We start from the raw sequence: 24,038 nt of genomic DNA, 5'->3' as shown, positions 1-24,038 counted from the left end.
TTAATATTGGCAAGTCGATGAGAAATTGCTGCCAGCTTGGCAAGCCAATTTACCCAAGTTTTCTCACAAAATATCAAAATTCAACAAGTGCAGGCTATCGGGCTAAGCCAAAAATGCATTTTGTATCTTGTGAAAACACACAAAAGAAAGAATCTGACAATGGAACCGATTTTTTTTTCGGTAATTGGACACTTTTTAGTTGGAGGTAACGACTTTTGAATGCTCTTTAATATAAAGTTTAAAATAAATATCTTTAAATGTTCAATTTCATCCTGGATACGCATTAAGCTTATGATGTATTAATATTTTGAAATAGAATTAATTAGAGATTATTTTTCACTTTTCACATCAAAAGACAATTGAAAACGTTAAATTTAAGCCAATCCTGTGCCAAAGAATCTAAAAAATGTAAAAATATACACAACATTTAATTCCGAAATCAAAGTCATCGAAATACCCCACCAATTTCGAGGGATATTGAAGTACTGAGACTGCAACAGTTTATGACGCCAACTGCATAAATCAAAAGGCTCTGGGGCTCGGATTACCAACGAAAACTGCAGACCCAAGACGTTTTATCTCTGCTTCTTTCCTCCCTTGATGTTTTCCAGCCTTATGACGACGAAACCGGCTGGCATAATAACAGAGAAGAGAACTTGGTCCCTGCACGACGGCGCAAATAACTTTGCAGCGTGACTGGGATAAAATGCCAAGCCACACACAGCTAAAATACAATAAAAAAAAAACGAACAAAATACCCAAAAAGCTGGCGAGGCATCTTCTACAAGACTCCAGCCAAAACTTCAGCTAAAGGCGGCAAAATTCAAACAAATCGCTCAAACAATGCCACAAAAATGAGAAACGAACAAAAAACAATACAAAGAAAATGAGAAAACAATTTTTTTTCGCCTGTGACACGACTTGAGCAAGTTTGTAGCAAAGCAATTGTTGCTGGGCATTAGAAAACCCCAGAGCGCTTTTTCGAATCAGCTAAGCTCGGCTCAGATTTCATTTAATTGATTACGGCAATCGTGTGTGTATTAGAAACGCTCTATTGGGTGGGCCATGAGAACGGGGCGTTTTAATCGCTTGAAAAAACGCCACAGAAACGCATCCAATTTATATGAACAGTGGGTACTAAAAGTTTCCCAACGTTAATGAAAAGGTATCTTAACTTAATATGTACCTCAATGAAAAAGAAGGAAATAATATTTATCTGTTAATCTCTGCTTTAATCTATTAAATCGACTGTTCTTCAATACAAATAAGTGAACCAATTAAATTATAAAATTTAATAAGATATGCAGTTTTTTAACACAAGTTTTTAGTAAAAATAATATTTTATTTTTCAAACATTTAATCTTTGTTTTATTTCTTTCCATTTTTTTACCATTAACTTTTGGCACCCAGTGTACCTGCATTTGGCTTAATGTTTTAGCCATATTTTGTTGCGGTGCGCAAATCTGTTGTTTGTTTTTTGTGCTACTGTTTTGCCGCAACTTGGTGTTCATAACTTGGCTAATGAGTGCCGCTAAAACAAAGCAAAAACCAGGCAACAACAAAGTGCATAAAAAACTTGTTATTGCCCTCGTCTATGAAGCTGCGACTGCGCACAAATTTGTAAGCATTAAGTCTGAGGCTTTTTTTCGTCCGTCTATTTAAGTTTATTATTATGGCCTTTTTGCACTGTCGGACATTTATTGGCTGTCTTGTTCGGTGCTATGTTGCTGCCTGCTACCCAGTTTTGTTTGTTTGTTTATGCGATTAGCCAAGTTCATGTGGTCTGAGGGTCACCATTGCACGCGAGGCGTGGCCAATGGGAATGGTCTAGGTCTATGAATGGCGTTAACCACACCCAAAAAAAAGTAGTCATCAATATGCCCCTATTTAGGTGTCAATGTGACACTATTGAGTGGAAAAAAATCTTTGATCCGAACGTCATTAAATTGACCCTATTTTGGTGTCACTTTAATACTTTCGAAAATATTAATTTGACCCTTTTTGGTGTCAAAGAGCCACTAGCCGGTGTCATTTTCTTAGTATTAAATAAAATTTGACATTTGCTTGAAAGCTCCTGTAACCATTCTGCCACGGCAAAAATTAATATGGGCATGGCTCAGGGGCCAAGGCGCTAGGTTCTGATATTATTTTGTGCTCGGCGGAACGAGGTTCGAATCCCGCACGCAACACCATTATTTTTTTTTTTTATCAGTAATCTAACACAACTTAACATTTTTGTTCTTAAAATGATATATATGCATTTTAAAAACTTTTTACCTGCTCTGATTTTTCTGGGTTTCGAACCGGGGACCTCTCGCATCAGAGGCAGACGCCTTACCAACTGGGCCATCGAACCATTTTGCGCGCGAGCGAACTCTTGACAAGTATAAACGATATCGATACTCGAGTAAAACATCGCCGAACTTCGAACTTCGAAAATCAAAAATGATAATTATTGGGATCGATGTGAACCTAGTTTTATCAAAATGACACTATTTTAGTATCAAATACAATTTTTCTGAAAACGCGGTGTACTTTTGACACTCATTTGGGAGCAAATTGACCCCAAAAATTTGATCCTAGGGGCAGTGTCATTTTAACCCACAGTTATTAAATTGACACTCAGGATTTTTTTTTTGGGTGCAGTCGAAGTTGCATTTCCCAACCGCTTTAAGCCTATTAGGAGCCGAGACCAATCGATCTTGGGCAACGTGTGGCTGTATCTGCAGCTCCAGCTTATAAAAGATATTCAGTCACTTATGCCAGGCATCTTACCTGAACACTTGCCGTATTTCAGCGACAAATTGCCAAATACCCTCAGCCAATTCCATTGATCTTTTGGCATCAAAGCTTGCCGCCGCCGCACATTGGTCAGAAAAAATGGAAACTCTAGCGCTGGTCAATAAAAGTTTTCCCATTGTTCGAAGATCGATGGCTAAATGGGTTTTTTATTACGTCAATTTGATGTGGGCAAAAAAAGGTTTTACCATATCCAATAATCCATCAAAACATAAATGGTCTATTGAGCTTTTAATGGAATATAGTTATTGTTAACGAGCTATCGAGAAGTTTATTAAAATGATTTTGACATTTTCATAAAGTACTTAACAATTTCTTAATTATTATGTAATTTAAAATTCAGCTCAAAGGGCACGTGTTCATAAGATTAGATGGTCATTTCATTAAAAACTTTAAATAATCTTCATAATAATAAAGTTTTAAACACTTTATTATTTAAAAAGCGAACTCTTGTTCAAAGTCATTATAAATAAAAACAAGAAAGGAAGCTACCTTCGGCCAGCCGAAGCTTATATACCTATATATATAAAGTTTTAAACACTTTATTATTTAAAAAGCGAACTCTTGTTCAAAGTCATTATAAATAAAAACAAGAAAGGAAGCTACCTTCGGCCAGCCGAAGCTTATATACCCTTATATACTCGGTGCAGTTCCAGGGATTCCAGATTCAGCGTTTCTATTTTTGAATTTTGTTTTTAAGTAGTCAAGAATTAAAACGCCTACTTCCTACAAGTAACAATGAATTTTCTTATATATGTTTGAATATTCCTATGGGAGCCTTAAGATATAGTGGTCCGATCCGGCTCGCTCCGACATATGTACTACCTGCAATAGAAAGAAGACTTTCGGGAAAGTTTCATCGCGATAGCTTTAAAACTGAGAGACTAGTTCGCATAGAAACGGACAGACGGACAGACGGACAGACGGACATGGCTAGATAGACTCGGCTATTGGTGCTGATCAAGAATATATATACTTTATTTGGTCGGAAACTTCACTGCGTTGCAAACATCTGACTGAAATTATAATACCCTCTACAAGGGTATAAAAACATATACATATTTGAGTTCAAAAATTTAATTATAAAATGACTCTGTTCGGACTATATCGGGATTATTTCAACTAAAACCTATTTTGCAATTATTTTTATTATTTTTTATTATTTTTCTTTTCTTTTTTATAAATTTAATTAAAAACGCAACAATTTTTTGAATTTATTTAAATCTTGTGCAGAATATCTCTGCTAAGATCAGAGGCATTTTTTCGATAGCCTGCCATTGAGCTCATTGAAAAAAAAACCGCAATCGATGCGGGATTTTACTAAATAGATATCTGCGCTTGTGCCGGGGGCCATCGTGGGCAACTTTACCCCATTGTGACCCACCGCTTTACCGCATTGGCACGCGAGCCAACTAGCCAACTTCTGCATTCATCCGCAGCAAAGTTTGCGTGCTGTTTGTCTTGGGCCGATTATTGGTTTTCCTGCTACTTAAGGCCAACATGCAATGGCTGAAAGCCATCTCTTGGCTTATTAAAACGCAATCAGCGCAGTCACAGGAAGCAGCCGGCACAAAAACACACTCGTCCGTACAAAAAAAAGAAGAAAAACCAAAACACACAAAAAGAAACACACTTCTTGTTTGCCCAAGTCAACGTTGCATTTGACCATAAATCGCAGTGGGTCCAAACCGCCTTCAAAACTATTCGCGGCATTTGTGTCAAACACGCGACCCAGTCTTCCACTGCAACTGCGCTTTTGTCTGCAGTCTACAGGCTGCAGTCCGCAATCTCCAGCAATCTTCGCTGGCTGCAGGCGTCTTCCCAGTGGAGACCCGGCAAACAATTGGCGACAGCCACCGCCACTTTTGGCCAGTTTTCCTGGCTCTGGCCAAATCAGCCAAATGCACTAAATTGGCAACTGGCTTAGAAAGTCGATGGGGTGGCTGCTGCTGTTTCTGCTACTGCAGCGAATCGAAAGAAAGTCAAATGACAGCCAATACACGCAGCAATCTGAGGCAATATATCTATGTTGGTGGAATTTAAAGGGAGGAGGTCACCTTTAAATTTTTTCTTAGTGATATAAATTAAAAGTTTTAAATTTTTAGCTTGTCACTTTAAATCTGAACATCTACCTTTTTCATAAATTAAAAAATATTTGTAGTTTAAAAATTGTTTTTATTTTTCAAATTTAGTATCTGTACCCATGGTTTCAAGCAACCTTTCATGAATATAATAACAGACAGAATTTGTAGTCATAACATCTAAAATAATATTAATGTTGAACTTAAAACTAAAATTGAGAAACGATTTATAGTATGATAGTACGAATATAACGATTTAATGAATAGTACCGATGTCTAAATCTAATCAAGATTTTGAGTTTATTTTAGGCAGAAAAATAGACTCAACTAAATAAATATTTAATTTTTTTTCTATCCAACAAAATTTTAGAGAATTTCACAGGTTTCTGTAGCGTTTCAAAAGTAATTATAAAAACCTAGAGCTCAGTTTTCTCCATGCTTTTAGTGTACTTACATTATGGTTTATTTACTGATGATGCCGGGATGTTGTCGAAGCCGTAATTGCTGATTGTTGCAGCTGCAATTGTTCCTCTTCCTCCCCTGGCCGCTGCAGTTTAATTAGCAGCTGCAGGGCGCATCCGCAGTTGCAGTTGCATCTCGCTGGCCCAGCATCATTAGCTGACTGATTGGCGAAACTTAGACCCCTCGAGACGTCTTCGTCACCTTCTGGCGAAAAAATCGAGACCTTTTTCCCGGGATTTTTTGTGCTGTTTTGATTACTGCGGATCGCACTTTTCAACGTGTTGTTGTCGTTAACTTGTCGTGGCTGTCGATGTTTTGTTATTTTTGTTTACGCGAACGTTGCCAGTTGCATGTTAATTAAGTGCGCCTTGACTGCATTTTCCTTAGCCAGTTACTGTGGTTGTTGTTGCCGCTGCAAGGGTTAACCGATTATTGTTGTTGCTCTGGGTTTATGCTTCATTTATGCCGAACATGCAGTCTAATGGGCAACATTTGTTTTATGTCAGCCTGATGGGCAGTTCAAATGCCTATTAGATACATTAAAGGCACGTTTTGTGGACTCGTCATGACTTGGACATTTATGCAAAATCGAAGGGGCTATACCTTATATGATGAGTTATTACTAGGGATGGCTGACACACGGATAAGCATTCTTGGAATTTCTGAACCTCGAAAGCAGCGGGAGGGTTTATAATGAATATTTAACTTAGAGAAGTTCAAAAGGGAATGAATAAAATAACAATAAAATAAATATAATATAGAAGAAGATATCAGTCATTGAAATTATTTTTTAGAAGCTTAAAAATTTTATTTCTTAAAATTAATATTGCTTTCTTAAAGGAGACTAATAAATTTTCAATTAGGAATGTAATTCTTTAGGCAGTTGTAGGTATCTTTAAAGTTTGTCATTTATGGATCATCAATAAATAGAAGCTCTTTAAATTCTTTACGAGATATCACTATATGCTTTAAAAAATCTCCATAAAGCACACCAAGAAAGCCAAAAAATTTGAATCTTTAGAACCATTCCAAGGTTAGCACTAGTATAAGATCCAAAGTTATTCCCAAGCACCCACGCAAAATGACAGAACTCATAAACCAAATATCGCAGCCGAGAATTTAGCGTTGGCGTTGCAGCTGCGAAAAAAAACTCCAACTGACCAAAAACCAAACACCAAATGCCTTTTGCCAGATTTTATGATTATCATATAGTAGGTGCGTGTGTTCATTTCGCGTTGCTGACTTTTGAGATCACTTTATGGGTTGTTGGTCTTATAAAGCACTTTGGCCACCCGACGTGGGTTGCTTTTTTAGTGCGAAATTGTTTCTTTTAATGGCTCCGAGGTCCGCACAGCATTAAGGGGCATCTCCCGACCACATTTTTTTTAACGAGTCATTGCAGGTGCATTAAAACTGACAAACTGAATGAGTGACGGGTTGGCCGCTTGATGAAAGGCCTTAGAATTTCCGCCTCCGGGCAGGTTGTCTAATGCACTTTTAATGATTTTATACAAGCCAAGTTATGCCCATTGCTTCGTTTTTGTAACAACTTGTTTCGGTTTCGGTTCACGCACCTGTTTCACTGTTTGCTGCTCTTTTAAAGGCAAAACAAAAGCAACTGCCGCTCAATTACAAGCGACAAAACGTTTTTTTAATGAACCAAAAAATACCCGAAGCCGGATAATTTGTCGCATTTTCCCACAGACACAAAAACAGCAGTTCGAAAACGAGAAAATCGAAATTGGAAACGGATTTGGAATTGGATTTGGCTTTGGAGTTGAAGTCAAAATGCGCGACACGATGTTGCAAGCGACGCGTACGAACTGCAACTGCAACCGAAGTTGTGCAGCTGCTGTGCCGGGAAAAATAAACCCGGCCAGATCTTACACTCTCTCCCGCTCTCCTCCTTATATATGCGGAGATATATCTCTCGCTCTCCCGATTTCTCAACTCTTTCCGTGTTGCCAAACGAAACGTTCTAACGAGATCTGCATTGGGAATAAAACACGATATATTCTCAAATCGCGTCGCCAGTTTTTCGTTGTTGTTCGCTGGCCGCGCTGCTCGCAACTGAACGCCAGGTGCGAATCCACTCGGTAACGAAGCCCAGGTAAGACCAAAACGCCGGCAGAGCACTCGAGTGGGCAGGCTTCAATGGGTTAACTGGCCCGGCTTAAACGGCAGACTGGGGAGCGAATGTTGCTTCAACATTGCTTATTAGTCGCATGTTGCCAGTGTTTCAATTTGTTCACTTTTCAATGAAGAGAAAATGATATTAGATAGTTTCAAACAATACGAGTTTTGAACAAAGAATAACTTGCACTCAATAAATTAAAATAACTTATTAGAAAGTAATAACAAACTGGAAAGGAAACATTTAAAAATGCAGGTTAAAGAAAAGGGTATTAAAAAAAAATTTTAAATCTTCTAAAAATATTGAAATTATAAAGGTTTTCTAAAAAATGTATAATATTCGTTCACATTTATAAAATAGTTTTAGTCCTTGCTCTTCCAAAAATATTAATTTTGTGAAAGAAAAATATTCTTCAGAAATATTATTTTTCTCTTTTCATCCGATGATGTTCCTATCTTTCATCTTCTACTCTACATTTTAGAAATCCTTTTGTTCGCTTCAGGAGACTGTGTACGTGCTGATGCTCTAATGTTTAGTTTCGCCTACTTCTTATTTTCTCTTCCTTGATTATCTTGAGGCCCTGACACTCCTCTTTCCTCCCCAGCATTCTTTCATTCAATGCAAATGAGTTATGTCCATCTCCCTCAGGTAGAAGAGCATTCCGTCTTTGTTTTTCGCCCGGCGAACGTGTCAGGATCGTAATTCTCCGCTCTCCGCCGGCCTTGATTGTGGGTTTTTGGCTGGGAGGCTGCGCTGTGGCATAAATCACAGGGTTTGGACGAAGGACTGCCAACGTTTTCCGGGACTGACCCGCGGGTTAATTGCTGACAATTTCCAGGCGGCCGGCTGGGGCTTAGACGGACTTCTCTTCTGCTCACTTTTGCTGATTGTAATCTTTATTTATAGGCCGCATGTGTGTGTGTTGGCCGGGCCGAAATGCACTCGGGGGGTATGTACCATATACCATACAGTATCCATTGCCAGGGTAACAAGACAGGCCAAGTCGACGACTTCTCCTCGACCATCAATAAGCCGCCGGAGTTGCCTCATTCCCCTATTAATTCGCACACAGAAAAAAAAAAAAGAATAGCAACAAATGGAAAAAAATCGAATATAAAGTAACCACTAAAGTCTCTTTTGAACTTTCAAATATTTATATTTTGTTTGAATTATATTTGTGTTTTGTTTTTTTCAGTTGATATTTCGCCAAAAATTCGCAACAATATTTTGGCTGTGTGCCACTGGGCGAATCTCTTTTTTAAAGCATACTTTTAGACGCTGTTATAAAAGATTTCAATCCGAAAATTAATTTTCTTTCTGTATCTCCAGAATCATTTTTCTGGAAAAAAGTTAGATGATACACATTTATTAAACGTATAAATGATCTATAAATATTTATATTTCTCTCTGTGCATCCGATCAAGCAGCCAGGCCAAGAAAGATCTTTAAGCCAAGCTCGATCGCTGCCTTGTGGCATGCTAACGAAGTTGACAACTTGATGACATTTGATCTCTCGGCTCTGGGCGCTCGGATCTTCGATGTTGGCTCTTTTCTTGGACGGAACGGTATGGTGCGCCATCAAGCCGCAAATGACTTCGATGAGCAGATGAGAAGACAATGATCAGCAATTCGCATTTGGTCTGCAGTCGGGACACGCACACACCAAACAGAAGTAGCTATGGCCATGGCTAAACAGGAACGCAAATATATATTATTACTTATGTCACGGGATGATCTTGATGGGAAATTTTCTATCCTTTTTAAAGACAGTAAAGAAATTAAACTAAAGACTTAGAAATATTCCATTTATTTATCAAAACCCATAGAAAACATGAGCCCGCTACATAAGAACTGGAGACCCGAACCCCCAAGAGCGACTAGGAAATCAGTAAAGTACCTAAGACTAGTAAATGAACTAAGCGCACGGTCAAGTGGGCTACCCTCTACAGTTTGGCCTTTGGTGGTGTCGATGACGGTGGAGCCTCTGCCTTTGGACGAACCTCCTCCAGGGGCAGGAGGTTGCCCAGAGCAAAGATATTCTTTGGATCAAGATGCCGCTTGGCCGCGGAGTACAGTGAACTTCCCGTTTCGGTGACTGCGTTGCGGTACCAATGGCTTCGAATCTTTCCAACGCCATGGTGGTGGGACAGTGATCCCCCGCACGACAGGATCTCATCCCGGGCACTGTGCTCGATGGCCTCGAAAAGTTCCACGGGATCAGAGACATCTGTACTGCGGAATCCAAAGTAGAAGTAGATGCAGGCACCGGCGTCATATGTTTGGGTTACTCTAGCCGAAATGGTGTAAAAGTTAATAGTGCGTTTCTGGCACTCCTGAAAAGTTGATAGCACATGATAGTTAATTTAAGTTATGGAGAATCATTAGTTGAAAGCACTTACAGATACCACACGCTGCTTGACAGAACGGCAGAGCAAACTGCATCGATCCCAAGGCACCGAAGTCTCAAAGGACTCTGCAACAATTCCCTGATGCAAACCAAAGTCCTGTAAAAATAAAATAAATGTTAATTAGTTTTTCAGGTCAAATCTTACATACTAAACATTCAATTTTTCAGAAACTTTTTATAAAAGTTAACTAATATTTCCTAATTACAAAAAACAGTTGAAACTGGTCATAACACCGATTTTTAATAACTTTGGTATGGTTATCTTTACAAATGATAATTATTCCTATACATTTTAGATACATTAGGGAAACGATGGACAAATTGATCCGGATAATGAAAGGTTAGATAAGGTAGCCTTATCATCAAATGTGTTCGACGTATTAATTTGTTATTAACGGAACTAACTTCTGTCAAGATATGAAATATGTTTATTTGCACCCAAAAAAACAACAACAATATTAAAAAACAATTTCATAGTTCAAAACAAAACTGTTCCTATTTTAAATTTCTATCATTACAAAATGTTGAACAATTTTATGCACCGTTTATGGATTGTCCACAAACGGGATTACGCACTTTTTGACCCTGTGTGGGCTTGGTTTTTTAAGGTTTTTTTCTGGGTGTGTTGTACAAAAAACAATTGAAATCTTTAAGCAGGTTCAGTCGCTCATCATAAACCATAAAAAAACTGGGAATTGTTATGTAAAAACAGACGTACATGAAGATGCAAAACCGGAAATAACACTTTCTATAGTATGGATGTTTATCTTCACTTTGGTTGCACAGACTTAAAAAAATAGAAAACTTACCCTAATGTAGGCAATCACAAAGGTGAGTATGTAGCCGCGTTCCCCATTTTGTCCGCCTGCCGGGAATCCCTTGAACTTATCGGCGATCTCGTAGATGAGCGCTTCCTGGCGCTGCACGTCCTTGAGGTCGCCCTCGAACAGCAAGGTGGCGGCGCAGATCTGGTTGAGATCGATGCCCTTCCACGAGGTAACGTAGCGCTGCTTCATTCCATCCACCACTGTGGCCCACCAGGACTTTTCCGGCTTCAGGGCCTGGCCGAACATGAACTGCTCGTTATCCATCAGCCGAACGGAGGCGGGTTGGCACCTCCGCCTGGCCACTTCGCGCATGAAGAGCACTCCCTGCTCGAAGTCGGGAAAAGCGAGGGATCCGTAACGTCGGACCTTTGGCAGGGGACGCACCTTAAGCACCACTTCGGTAATCACCCCCAGTGTTCCCTCGGATCCCAGGATGAGGTGGTTGAAATCGGGTCCACAACTCACACGCGGCGCACTGCACTCCCGTTCCAGGGTTCCCGACGGAGTGACCATCCTGACTCGCACCACCAGATCTTCGATGTTGCCATAGACGTTCTTCTTCATGCCGGACGCTCGGGTGGCCACCCAGCCTCCCAGGGTGCTGAACTCGTAGGAGTCCGGTTCGTGGCCGACTGTTAGGCCCTCGTTTCGCAGCACCCTCTCCAGATCCTGACCCACAATACCGGACTCGAAGCAAACGGTGAGATTCTCCCGGTTCAGCCACAGCAGCCTGTTCATCTGGGAGGTGTCCAGGGCGCAGATCATCCGACTCTCGTTCTGCGGACAGGTGATGGCTCCCGAAACACTCGTTCCTCCCCCAAAAGGCACCAGCATCACATCGTGCTTGTGGGCCAGGCGAACCAGCTGGACCACTTCATCGTGGCACCGGGGCCACACCACCAGATCGGGAATCCTCTGGAACTTGTGGTGCCACAGGCTGTATATATCGTTGAGGGTCTGGCCATGACACCGCACCAGCCGATCGATTCCCTCCAGGGAGTGATCCACCTTGGTGGTGCCCTTCAGTTCGCGCAGGAAGGGTGCATTCTCCACTGTGCGTGGATACGATCTCGGCAGCTGGGGATACGGCTTGGTGGGATCCACTCTCAGATCGAACTTTTTCTCCACCCACTTGGTGAAGCTGGGTAGCTCACAGCCCCCAAGGGGATATCTGTGGGGGGACGATAGTGTTTATATACCTTTTAAATGCTATTTAAATGTGGTCAACTCACCTTTCACCGCGAAAACAGATGACGCCATCCTGGCCATAGAACTGCGAGTCGTTGTAGCCCCAGCCAAACCATTTCAGGGCCTCATGACTGTTTTTAAAAATAACATTTAATCATTCATTAAAGTTTAAGTAAATCATAAAAAATTTATCAAATGGCCGACTGACTGGATTATCTAAATTATGGTAGGTTCAATGTTTTTAATTTGTTGACTACTCGAAAAGTGAAATGTAAATATAACCCTGATTCCCATTACCTACATTTTTACTTTTTTTCAGAATGCGTTATCTAAAGCGAGGAAAAATAATATGATAATAAATGTAAACATGTTGTATCTACGTATGGTAAGAGGTGTAGGTGAGGTTATTCTTTTTAAGTTGTAAGTTCATTCGATGTAGGTAATGAAATTATAAATCTTGAAAACTAATGTCTGGACTTAAAATCTATAATTATTCTAAAAAGGTTACCCGTTAAATGGAAATATTAAAATAAAAGTGAAATCTTTTATATTTCAATATAATATGTGTAGAAATTATTCTAAAAAACATGTCCCTATTCAGAAAATTTTAATATTAAACTGTAAATTTCCCGTGTGAACAGTGCTTAAATTGTATATTTGAGCTCTCCTGGGCACTCACCGCTTCTTGGGAATGACGCTCTCCACGCTTTTCGAGAGGCGGGAGTCCAGGGCAAGGGCGGTACCTTCGCCGGGCGCCGACGATTCCGGAGCTTCCGTGGTCACTGCATTCCGCTTGGCTGCCATTATATCGGCGATTTGTTGCACTTAGCTGGGCAGAAACTAGTATTTCTAGGAAATTGCAGACACTTTTCCAGCGCTTTCACATGGGCGCAAAATCGATAAGTGGTGTGATTACTTTTTTGTTGGCGGCGTCAGGAAAAGCGCAGCCTGCTAATTGGATACAGGAGGTCCTTTATTTTTATTCAATACGGTTTATCTACTTATGAATGATTGCTAAGCTATTGAAAATCACGTTGCGCTAAAAACTAAAATTACTTAAATAGAAATTGCACTAGAAAATTATGCGGCTATGTTGCGCGCACTTGGCTTTCGTTCCCTCAACTGCACGGAAATCGAAATAATGAGACTACGGACGGAGAGAGAGCGAGATATAGAGAACCCGAGAATTACGGAGAGAAACAAGAGAGTCCGCCCCCAAAACAGGCGCGAACCATTAACCGATTCACGAAACGGTTGAAGTTTAAATTATATTTCTTATCCAATTCCCTAAGCAAGCCTTGATTTTTGATTTAGAAATGTATTTTAAAATCGCATAAGGAATCACTTTGTACCGGAATTTCAAGCGCTTAACACCGTGTTCGAGTGAAAATCTTTCTGTGTTTTGTTCCAAATTCTTGTTAGGTTTGTAACAAAGTTTTTTTTTTTTTTATGTGTAATTTTGATGATATTAAAATGTAATCTTTTATTTTCAACTGTTCCTTTAGAATGCCCGCAAAGAAAGATTCGACCAAGGGCCCCAAGAAGGGAGCTGCAGCTCCTGCGGGGGCGAAACCGACCGCTGATCCTGTGACTTCTGGGTCGACTGCCACCGTGGAACCAGCCGCCAAGGAAGCGAAGGGCGCCAAAAAGGGCAAAGGCAAGAAGAAGTAATATTTCCACCTGAATTTCTAGGATCCTCCCTGAATCGAACAAGACGATATGAAGTCTATGCAAAGGAAATTATTTTAAAATAAATCCAACAAGACCAAACTCTCCTTGCAACAACCGTTTCGCTCAGGGGGTGAAAGTACGCCCACTAGGAAGAGAGTCAAAAGTTTTGGTAGTGGTGGGCATGTGCTTTTTAGGGGTGTTATTCTCCCACACCCTTCTGCATTTCCTTGCTCTCTTTCTGTTATCTGTATTTTCTGTGCGTGCGATAGTGTGAGTCATGCTTGAATTTTGAGCGATGTGTCGCTCCGAAATGACAGACATGGGCGTATTTATACGTACCCCCAAAGGGGTTTACGGATTTTTGGGGGTTCCACTGCTTCATCAAATACTAGTAGTATTATAGCTGTTTGATATATATTAACCTTGTTTGTTGTCAAAGAATTGTTTGAGACATTATGCCCCTCTACGAAAATTCAGCTTATGCCACTGTCGACAGGTGATTTACATTGTAAATTGTTCCATGAGAATTGTGTCAATCAGGTGTGTCCCAGAAAACACTAGAGTTTTTTCGGAGAGTTGCTTTCAAAAACAACAAACAACTAAGAAACTCCCTTGTTTTCCTTGTTGTCTCAATCAAAAGCAACAGAAAAACAATTGTCGGGTTCCCTCAAACCTGAATTTGATGCTTTGAAATGTCAATTTTTTTCGTTCTACATTTGGTTCAGTTTGTAAGTTTGAAAATATCTGCATCATTTTCATAAATGTCCAAGGCTTTGGTAACCTTTTTTCGAATTAATTTTGAAGAAGATTTAACAAAATGCATTGGATTATGTGTTCAGCGGCTTAATTTTAAATGCTGATCGAAAGAAATTCAAATGTATCGGATGAAACTAAGTAGCCCTTATGTTGTTTTTCATACAAGTGCGTGTCAAAAAGCAAACTTAAACCTCTATTTTTTCGGGGACACCGACATATCAGGGGGTTGTTTTTAGCAATACAAATGTCGGGTTTTTTATGTCAAAAAGATTTTGAATATGGGCTACAAAGGAAAAAATTTTAAAAAGCCTACTGAAATGTTCTTCAAAACGCCTCTAGCTATGGAAATGTCAGAACATTTTTGAAGGAACCCAACAATTGCTTTTGAGTTGTTTTTTGATTGTTATAGTTTTCAGGGACACACCTGAATGAATAATTTAATCTAAACGATGGGAAATAAGGAGTAAGGAGAAGGAAGTTAACCTAAATGTACCATATCAGCCTATAAATAGCCATTTATTAACATGTTACAAGCTCTTCAAACAAATAAATTTAAACTGTTCACCTTTAATAATCGTGAAAGCCTAGCAGATGTTTGTTAATTTTTAATGCAAACCTGCGAAAGACAGGGTTACCTTTTAGAGCCCTTTAAACAATCATTGCCAAAGCTTGTAATTAAAAGTGTTAATCAAACAGCACTATGAACTTGACAGCTTCTTTTTTTATCCATATATATAATTTAAACACAACATTTTGGAAGGATACCCAATTTAACATTAACTTAAAATCGTAATTTTTCACATTTCCACCATTGCAAGCAAAATAAATCTTTTCACTCTTGAGACAACAATGTTCCATAAAAAAGGGTTTCAAAAACTCAAACCTCGAACATTATTTGTTACGTCTGTTATGTAAGATAAAAATTGTTTAACACTAAGTTGCATATTCAAATATCAATGCGAATACGCATCATTCTATTGGTATAACCCAAATTGCAGTAAGATTTGAACAGCAATCCCATCACCCGCACTCACATCACATCGACCGATACGGAAACCGATTCAACTGCAGCTGACAACTTTTAAACCGAAACTGAGCTTATCCGCAGCCGCACAACTTTTCTCTTGCAAATGGCAGCGGCAACAAGCACATTGTTTATTACGTACTTGTTTGCACTATGCTGTACAGTTTAACAATTGTTTGAAGTGTAAATTCGTCAATGCTCCGCCGACGACGCGGCAATACGGCAAAAACCAAAGAAAAAGCTAAAAAAAAAGAGCCGTTATTTGAATAATTTTCACACCAACGAAACACACGAAACCTGACGACACTTTAAGTCAAAGTCTGGGGATAGTGTGAGCTCAGCTTTAATTGGTTGGTTTTGACCGGAATTCGCATTAACCCATTTGAACTTTGCAACTTCAAAAACGCTTGATTTCGCTTATTGTTATTTGTTTTATTGCCAAGTTAGCAACATGCCGTTATCAACAGTTGTGACAACACACGACAGACGCAGTTTACCCAAGCGCAATCGCAAACCCAGGAAGTGTAGAGTAAATATTAATTAGCAAAGGGTAAAACGTTTTGAGAAAAAATGCATGAGCGCCTGCCATGTTTTCGTAACATTTGATTTTTCACCTGTTTGAAAAGTAACGGCTTCTTTGTGGCGCCACCTGTTTTTCATATTATAAATGTCTTTGAATTTATCGATAGTTTGAAGATGACATACAACTTTATTTATAAAGGCAATTAATTCTTAATATAAATTACTTTATTCGCCCAAGATATCAGATACATTTTTGATTTCCTCAGCTAACCAATTTATGAAATTTTTAAATATTTCAAATATCTTAAACTATCGATAGCCGTGCAAAGGTGTATCAGTGCTTTGCCATCACTAGCGCGTTCGGCACTTAACAACACTAACACCTGCAAGCAACTTGTCGTTTTCAAAGCGAAAAACATTAAATAAAACGCATTTGAATGGCCAAAACAAACAGCACCCACTCGGGGTCGGCATGAAGCGGTTGAGTAAATGATAAAATCACCAATTTATGGATGGTAAATGCCCGAAAAGCCGAAAAGAGAGGCTCGCCAAGTCGCCCGTCTGTGTGTATGCGAGTGCGGGTGAGTGTGCAGTGCGCGTTAGTGTTGGTGGGCAGAAGCAGAACAATAACAAGCCCAAAAATGCCAATGGACATGGAATGTAATGGAGCAGGACAATAGCGTTCCATTGGAGGCGATGACTCACAGGTGAGTTGGGCGATGTGGCGACCCCAATCCCAGTCGGGTAACTCAAAAGCATTTACTTATTTTTTTAGCAGCCACAACCGTGCCTTAACTAACGAACGAAAGCAATAAACTTAACCCAAAGATGCCGCTGCTGAGCAAATGCTTCCCCTGCTTCAAGTTCAAGCGCGAGGAGGTGATCGACAAGCTGGACTACAGTAATACCCCGCTGACCGACTTCCCAGAAGTTTGGCAGCACGAGCGAACCCTGGAGGAGCTCTATCTGAGCACCACCAGAGTAAGTACACCTGTCGAGCTTATCTGGGCACCTTGTTTACCACCTCATTATCTTCCAGCTGCAAGCTCTGCCCCCGCAATTGTTTTATTGCCAGGGATTAAGGGTGCTACACGTGAACAGCAACAATCTGGAGAGCATTCCGCAGGCCATCGGCAGTCTGCGACAGCTGCAGCATCTGGATCTCAACCGGAATCGTGAGAATTCCTACATAATATCCCCCCAAACCCTACTAAATATATTGCCCCCTTAGTAATTGTCAATGTGCCCGAGGAGATCAAGTCCTGCAAGCACTTAACCCACCTGGATCTGAGCTGCAACAGCCTGCAACGTCTTCCCGATGCCATTACCTCGCTCATCTCGCTGCAGGAGCTGCTGCTGAACGAGACCTACCTGGAGTTTCTGCCGGCCAACTTTGGGCGGTTGGTCAATCTGCGAATTCTGGAGCTGCGACTCAACAATCTCATCACGCTGCCCAAGTCCATGGTGCGTTTGGTCAACTTACAAAGGCTGGACATCGGTGGCAATGAGTTTACAGAGCTGGTGAGGATGGAAACATAGGGTATTCACTAGATATGTAGCAACCAAATTAACTGATATCTCCTCCATAGCCCGAGGTTGTTGGCGAGCTAAAGTCCTTGCGCGAACTCTGGATCGACTTCAATCAAATACGCCGCGTTTCGGCCAACATTGGCAAGCTGCGCGAGCTGCAGCACTTTGAGGCCAATGGGAATCTATTGGACACTCTGCCCAGCGAGCTGAGCAACTGGCGGAACGTGGAGGTGCTGTCCATATGCTCGAACAGCCTGGAGGCCTTTCCCTTCAGCGTGGGCATGCTAAAGTCGCTGGTGACATTCAAGTGCGAATCGAACGGCTTGACGGAGCTGCCCGACAGCATAAGCTATTTGGAGCAGCTAGAGGAACTGGTGCTGAGCCACAACAAGCTAATTCGCCTGCCCAGCACGATAGGGATGCTGCGCAGCCTGCGCTTTCTGTTCGCCGATGATAATCAACTGCGCCAGCTGCCGGATGAGCTGTGTAGCTGCCAGCAGTTGAGCGTGCTGAGCGTGGCCAACAATCAGTTGTCCGCCCTGCCACAGAATATAGGGAACCTGGGCAAGATGAAGGTACTCAATGTGGTTAATAACTACATAAATGCCTTGCCCGTGTCGATGTTAAATCTGGTGAATCTCACATCGATGTGGCTGAGCGACAATCAGTCGCAGCCTTTGGTGCCGCTGCAGTATCTTGATGCGAGTACAAAGACGCAGTTGACGTGCTTTATGCTGCCCCAAGTCACGTTCAAGATGAACAGTATTCAGGCCCAACAGCAGGCCCAGGAGCAGTACGAGTTCGTCTACGCCAACCAGCAGCAGCCCCATGTGAGTCCTTCCAGGAGGATCTGCTTTGCCGAGGAGGCCACGATTCTGAGCAATGCCAAAGCACAGCCAGCGCCCAGCTATCCCAGCTTTGTGGCCGCTCCGCCAACTCCGACGCCCGATCAAATGGCCGGATCCGTTCGCCTCATGCGTTCGCCCACGCCGTATCCCAAGGAGCTGCGCCAGATGGCCAAGTACGTGAGGCAGGCTCAGGCGGCGACCACCTCGGCGAGTGCCAGCGAGGTGAGGGAGGCACGTGTGGTGGCCAACGGTCAGGTGCACTGTGATAGCAGCAATGCCAACCAGGATGTTGTGGACCAGGCCACAGCGAGTGCAATATACGGCATAACGCCCGAAACGACACACATCTACGGAGTCTATCAGCAGCCGCAGCAGATGGCGCATCCAATGCCGACACAGGAGTACTACGGTCTTCCACTCGTCAACTACGAGTCGCACTACCAACAGCTCTACGTGGAGGCCAACACGCCGCTTCCCACCACGCATTTAAACGGGGATCAGGACTACGAGTTGCAGCCTCTGCAGCAGCAGGCGTTGCCCCAGCCTCGATTGGAACCACCACCCTATCACATAGCTCGAGTTTACACGAAGAAAACACCGGAGGATCTTAACCTCTACGAGTCCATGCGGCAGCGGAAGCAGCAACAATTGCAGGAGCAGACTATCTACCAAGATGCTTTGAATAGCAATAGCAACTTCAAGACCACAGCGATTGGCGCGCAGGAAGACGAGGAGTCAGTCGATCAGTTGGACTACCAAAACAATATCAGCAGCAATCTAGAACCAAATCCGGAGGAGGACGAACAGGAGCTGGACGACACGATGTCGCAGCACTCGCTTAATTCCACGGCCACTAACAATACTTCCAAAGCGAGCCACAAGAAATCCACCTGGATCTTTGGTGTTCACAAGAATCCAACAGTCAAACAGGTCACCCTCAAGTGGGAGCACAGCATCGGCTTCGACATAGCAGAGCTGCTTAATCAAGTGAGTTTGGGATCCTTTCAGGCTGAAATCAGTTATCATTAATTACTATTTTCCCTGCAGGTTGGCATCTTTGTGAGCTCCGTAACGCCAAATACGAATGCTGCCCGCTTGCTGAACCTCAACGATAAGCTGCTCGAAATAGACGGCTACGACCTGACCAATGCCAAGCTGAGCGATGCCAAACGAGTGCTGCTTAACTGCGGCACGGTCATGAACATTATGTTATCGAGAAAATGATGGACCATTTGTTTACCGACCTAAGCCGATTCCCATCCCCGAGACCGAAGACTTTTTGTGCATTTTTCTAACGCATTTTTCAAATAAGCAGCATCGCCGATATCGGATCAAAACCACTTGGACCTATCATAATGTTAGTTCATAGTTCCCTTCCATACTGGCGGTCGAACGATCAGTCATAGAGCACAATCGCCAGCTAGAGGATCCCATGCTTTTCGTATATTAGATAGTTAGATAAATCCAAACTGCCATTTTCTCTACACCTAAATGAAGTATTCCCCGTACTCATTAGAAGAATAATACCACAATACGGCCAAAATTTGTAGTTATAGCCCTTGAAAAGTATTCTCAAAATTTGAATTGAACGAAACAGAAGTGCATTTATGATTTGACTTTAAAAAAGTTGTTTTATAATCCAAGCGAAACGACCATTAAGTTATATTTATCAAAGTTTAATTTAATTAATCAGTATTTAATCGGTATCTTTTGTAAATAGTTAAGTTAAACATTAGGCAAGGCAATAATATGTTGTGTCAATTATGAGTTCTAGACATACATAAATAACCTGTACTCCATAATCACGATGCGTAGATTTATCTCAAGTTGTGCGACACTTATTCAGACCGCCAGTGGAATGTAACAGCATAACAAATAAATAGTGCAATTAGCGTCGATTATAGGTATATATACGCACTCATATATATACTCGCGATAATCAGACAAATTACCTTCAACTAGCGCCTATTTTACGCCCAGCGTTGTTCAAATTTGTTCCCAAAATTATATGTATAGATCAATTACTTGATTACAAAGGATATTTGCTGTTTATGTTAGTTGTTATGGTGCAGCAATATAAATTCTATATATATTTACATAATACGAATACTCTATATTTATTGTCCAATCGATCGAAGTGTCAAACATTATTTTCAATGGCGAACTGTTATAACACAAACTGAATTCTCACACTATTGGCGTTGTGATCAGTATTATTATTTATCTGGTTAAACACATTCAAAAGTTAAGCACTTCTATATTCATAGCGTTAATACATAGTCATACATATGTGCATTATTGAAGAACACACGCCCACACACACATACGAATCTAGCTAACTTAAGCAAGCGCACACATTTTGCCAATTCAATTTGATTTAAGAGCGTTACCACAAATCACTGAAATACAACTTTCACTTTGTCATTTCGCCATAGTTTTTGATTAAATCTTATCCAGCCGCCCAAAGGGCCAAGAACAAAAACCACCTAGTCAACAGCCCAACAGCCGGCCTGATTAATGTCCCGGCTGCCGCTGTCGTTATCGACAGGCAATTATCTATGGAAATTAATTGTCGGCGACATTTGTAGTGTGCCAGTCGGCTGACACCAGCGAAGCACGCAATCCAATCCTCCAGGTCGACTCACTCCCTGCATATCCTGTCCCCTGGCTCCGCAGGACTAGCTACAACATCATCGCGACAGCGCCACCGAATGTTGTCTGTTGCGGCACTTTTGGGAAAATATATTTGCATAAAAAGTGTACAACCAGCGGAATGGTCCATAAATTCAACTGGAAAGTAGTCAGCGTAAAAAGCGCAAGCGAGGACGATGGGCTGAAAACGATAAAAGTGAGGCACTTTTGCTGAAATACAGGTATTTACAGGAAGAAATTAAATAAGCAAATTGTTTTTTCTTTGAATGTTTTAATAAGGCTTTTGAAGGTTTATTAAATTAGATAGCCACAAATACTCCTTAAAAAGGAAAAATCTTCTTTAAATGAACGATCAAAAGAAAATTACGAAGAAGTAAATAACATATATTCAACATTTGTAATTCGTTAGTTTTGTAAAACCTTGCAAAGGGTCTCAGTTTAAAGAAAAATCGGAAAACTATATCATATAGCTGCCATAGAAACGATCGGAAAATTTATAAGAACAAGCAAATATTTCAGAACTTAAAATAAAATTTAATAAAAATCGGAGGATTATATAAAATAGTTACCATAGGAAGGATCACAAAATTAATGTCCAATAATGCAAAAACATAAATTATTTGTAGTCTTTCCTTCTTTGTAATTTGTAATTTTTTATTATTTGTTGGCTTAAATGTTAAATTCAGTTCTTACAGAGGGAACATGTGATGTAGTAAATTGATCATTTTTTTAAACAAAACAACCACAGTGATATAGCCTCTGGATTCGCGGACGAACGTCAAAAAAAGGAGGTTTGTATGAATATACGGACATATTTATTTTGTACGGCACTAATAATTACACTAACACACTGCCTCTGGGGAGCTTCGTGCTGAAAAAAGGGGAGTTGACGGGTGGGGGCAGCCTTGTCCTTGTCAAATGTTTCGTTATCTGGAGCTGTTGTTGTTGTCGAGCGCCCGCTTTCTTTTTTTACACACCAGCACACACACACTGAAAGTCGAAAGCCCACCCATGGCAACCCACTGTTCGCCCCTTTGATAGCGTCAACATCAACTAAAACTGTAAGCGACTTCAAACGGCGCTTTGTCAGTGACCTTCGCGTGTTGGGGCGATGGCATATGTTTTTCTTGCCACCCACCCACTTGAAGGGGAGTGGGCTGAAGAGGGGGCTACATACATATAGAGCCCAAGTCCTGGGAAACTTGATTTGACATATGATGTGCCCGTTTCGCCGTCGACTCCTTATCCAATCTGGCCCAAATACATTTATCAATATCGCTTCTGGTCGATTGAAATACCACCCGGAGGCGGCAAGTCTTCACGTCCGTTGGCACCCAGGAATCACCCGTCGCCCACTAACCCACCCCAATCGGTCATTAGCATTTTCGGCGTGTATTTATGGCCAGAAAATGTTGCGCCATAAACATGACAACAAAACAAAATGCGACAAATTTGCGACGATTGCCCATGTGGCAGGCGCTTCAGCTTCAGTTTCAGCACAGTGGCGGCTCTATCCCCCAGGGCCAAATAATTGTCATCCGGAATAAAATATGTATGCACGAATATTGTTTGGCTTACGCTCAATTGGAGGCCGGCGGCATTGGCGAAAGCCCAGACCAAGCGGGCTCACTCTCAAAGGAGGGGCAATTGCAATGCAGAAACAATTGCATACTTGACGGGGCAAAGTTTATTTTTATGCGAGCGACACTCGGCGGGGTATTGAGAAGTGGATACAGTGAAGACTAGCTACAAGACATCGGAATTCTTAATAATCAGGGCAATGGTTTACATAATCCTTTCTTTTATTTTTTAAAATTTTGATTCTCGACATGTGTTCTAAGTTTTTCTAGTGGTGTTCTAACATTACCTACTTGGAGGGTTTTTTAGTAGTTTTATTCAATAACGGACATTTTTAAAAAATCTTTTCCAATCAAAAAAGGTTAGAAATTTTATTTATGTCTGATTTTGGTTTGAAGTGATTTCTGTGTCACCACAAAATGTTTAAAAATATAATTTTCTTTTTAAAAAATCTTTAAAAACATTGAATCATTTAATTAGAATTCAAAATAGAAACTCATTTTTATCTATTAAAGTTAAACTTTATGAATCATGACGAGAAGTACAAGCCAGAAGACCAGCTTGAAAATAAAGCCTTTCTTACAAACCAAAGGCCAACCTCTATCATCAGCTTATATTACTCAAATTGTTTCGAACAATTACGAATAAGTTTGTGTACGTCTTATGGGGGCTTTCCCTGTGCACACACTCAAACTTATATCCACACGCACGGCTAGTGGAAACAAATCAACTCTGTTTTGGCGCCATGCGGCGTAGTTGCTCTGCACTTTGCCTTCACTTTGGCAGACCGACAAACGCGACCGCGACTCTCGGCCAGAAGCACAGCTGAAGCTTGCGCCGGGCCGAGCCAGGCCAGAACTGAACAGAACCGGAGAGCCGGGCCAAAAGGCGGCAGGCAGCAGGCAGCCGGGCCAACTAGTTATACCCGTTACTCGTAGAGTAAAAGGGTATACTAGATTCGTGCAAAAGTATGTAACAGCTAGAAGGAAGCGTTTCCGACCCCATAAAGTATATATATTCTTGATCAGGGTCACTAGCCGAGTCGATCTAGCCATGTCCGTCTGTCCGTCTGTCCGTCTGTCCGTCTGTCCGTCTGTCTGTCTGTATGAACGCTGAGATCTCAGAAACTACAAAAGCTAGAAGGTTGAGATTTCCCACACATATTCTTTGGCTTCCTACGCAGCGCAAGTTTATTTTAGCCGAGCGCCACGCCCCCTCTAACGCCCACAATCGCCCACTAACGATTTTAAAATGGGTCCTGCGCCCACATCTTTAAAGATTTCCGAGAAGTATAAATGCAATTTTGTTGTGTATATTTATACCTATCGAAATGTAGAAGACATTTTTCAAATCGGACCATTCATTAAAAAGTTATACGCAATCAAAAATTATATATCTATCTCCCTCGCACTCCCTTTAGCTGAGTTACGATTATTAGTCGGGACACCAACCCGACACAGCGTTCGCACTCCCATTAGCTGAGTGACGGGTATTAGATAGTCGGGACAACAACCCGACTATAGCGTTCTCTCTTGTTTTTCTTCAGTTCCTCCTTTGGC

General features: G+C 41.2%; 3 protein-coding genes and 1 long non-coding RNA gene across 5 annotated transcripts in view; 2 read left to right on the top strand and 2 right to left on the bottom strand.

Annotated features, from left to right (window-relative positions):
- Kank (kank) overlaps positions 1-5,737 on the bottom strand; it is a 28,768-nt gene extending 23,031 nt beyond the window's left edge. Inside the window, exon 1 of the mRNA XM_017141916.3 lies at positions 5,335-5,737. Coding sequence (XP_016997405.2) covers positions 5,335-5,336 — 2 coding nt within the window. The 5' untranslated portion in view covers positions 5,337-5,737. The remainder of the gene's footprint in view (positions 1-5,334) is intronic.
- Positions 5,738-9,267: 3,530 nt separating this feature from the next.
- On the bottom strand, positions 9,268-12,713 carry Agps (alkyldihydroxyacetonephosphate synthase). Its single transcript, XM_017141946.3, has 5 exons — positions 12,578-12,713; positions 11,943-12,029; positions 10,693-11,881; positions 9,876-9,980; positions 9,268-9,809 (listed from the first exon to the last, which is right to left on the bottom strand). Exons 1-5 carry the CDS (start codon positions 12,700-12,702, stop codon positions 9,420-9,422), a joined length of 1,896 nt encoding a protein of 631 aa, XP_016997435.2. The 5' UTR covers positions 12,703-12,713; the 3' UTR covers positions 9,268-9,419.
- A 465-nt stretch (positions 12,714-13,178) lies between these two features.
- LOC138912650 (uncharacterized) lies at positions 13,179-13,673 on the top strand. Its single transcript, XR_011418214.1, has 2 exons — positions 13,179-13,320; positions 13,404-13,673. It is a non-coding gene; the product is annotated as an uncharacterized lncRNA (long non-coding RNA).
- Positions 13,674-16,216: 2,543 nt separating this feature from the next.
- On the top strand, positions 16,217-20,683 carry Lap1 (leucine rich repeat containing protein 7 lap1). 2 transcript variants are annotated; one of them, XM_017141939.3, is made up of 6 exons: positions 16,217-16,578; positions 16,650-16,852; positions 16,911-17,046; positions 17,103-17,392; positions 17,461-19,236; positions 19,297-20,683. In XM_017141939.3, the coding sequence occupies exons 2-6, from the start codon at positions 16,700-16,702 to the stop codon at positions 19,471-19,473; spliced, it is 2,532 nt and encodes an 843-aa protein (XP_016997428.2). In that variant the 5' UTR covers positions 16,217-16,578; positions 16,650-16,699; the 3' UTR covers positions 19,474-20,683. The 2 variants fall into 2 exon arrangements, with proteins under 2 accessions (XP_016997428.2, XP_016997427.2); XM_017141938.3 differs by having other exon boundaries at positions 16,218-16,578; positions 16,647-16,852.
- Positions 20,684-24,038: the final 3,355 nt, after the last annotated feature.

Source organism: Drosophila takahashii, chromosome 2R, assembly GCF_030179915.1.
Source record: "Drosophila takahashii strain IR98-3 E-12201 chromosome 2R, DtakHiC1v2, whole genome shotgun sequence".
Taxonomy (NCBI): domain Eukaryota; kingdom Metazoa; phylum Arthropoda; class Insecta; order Diptera; family Drosophilidae; genus Drosophila; species Drosophila takahashii.
The sequence above is the reverse complement of the archived record's forward strand: the minus strand, read 5'-3'. Positions and strand labels throughout refer to the sequence as shown.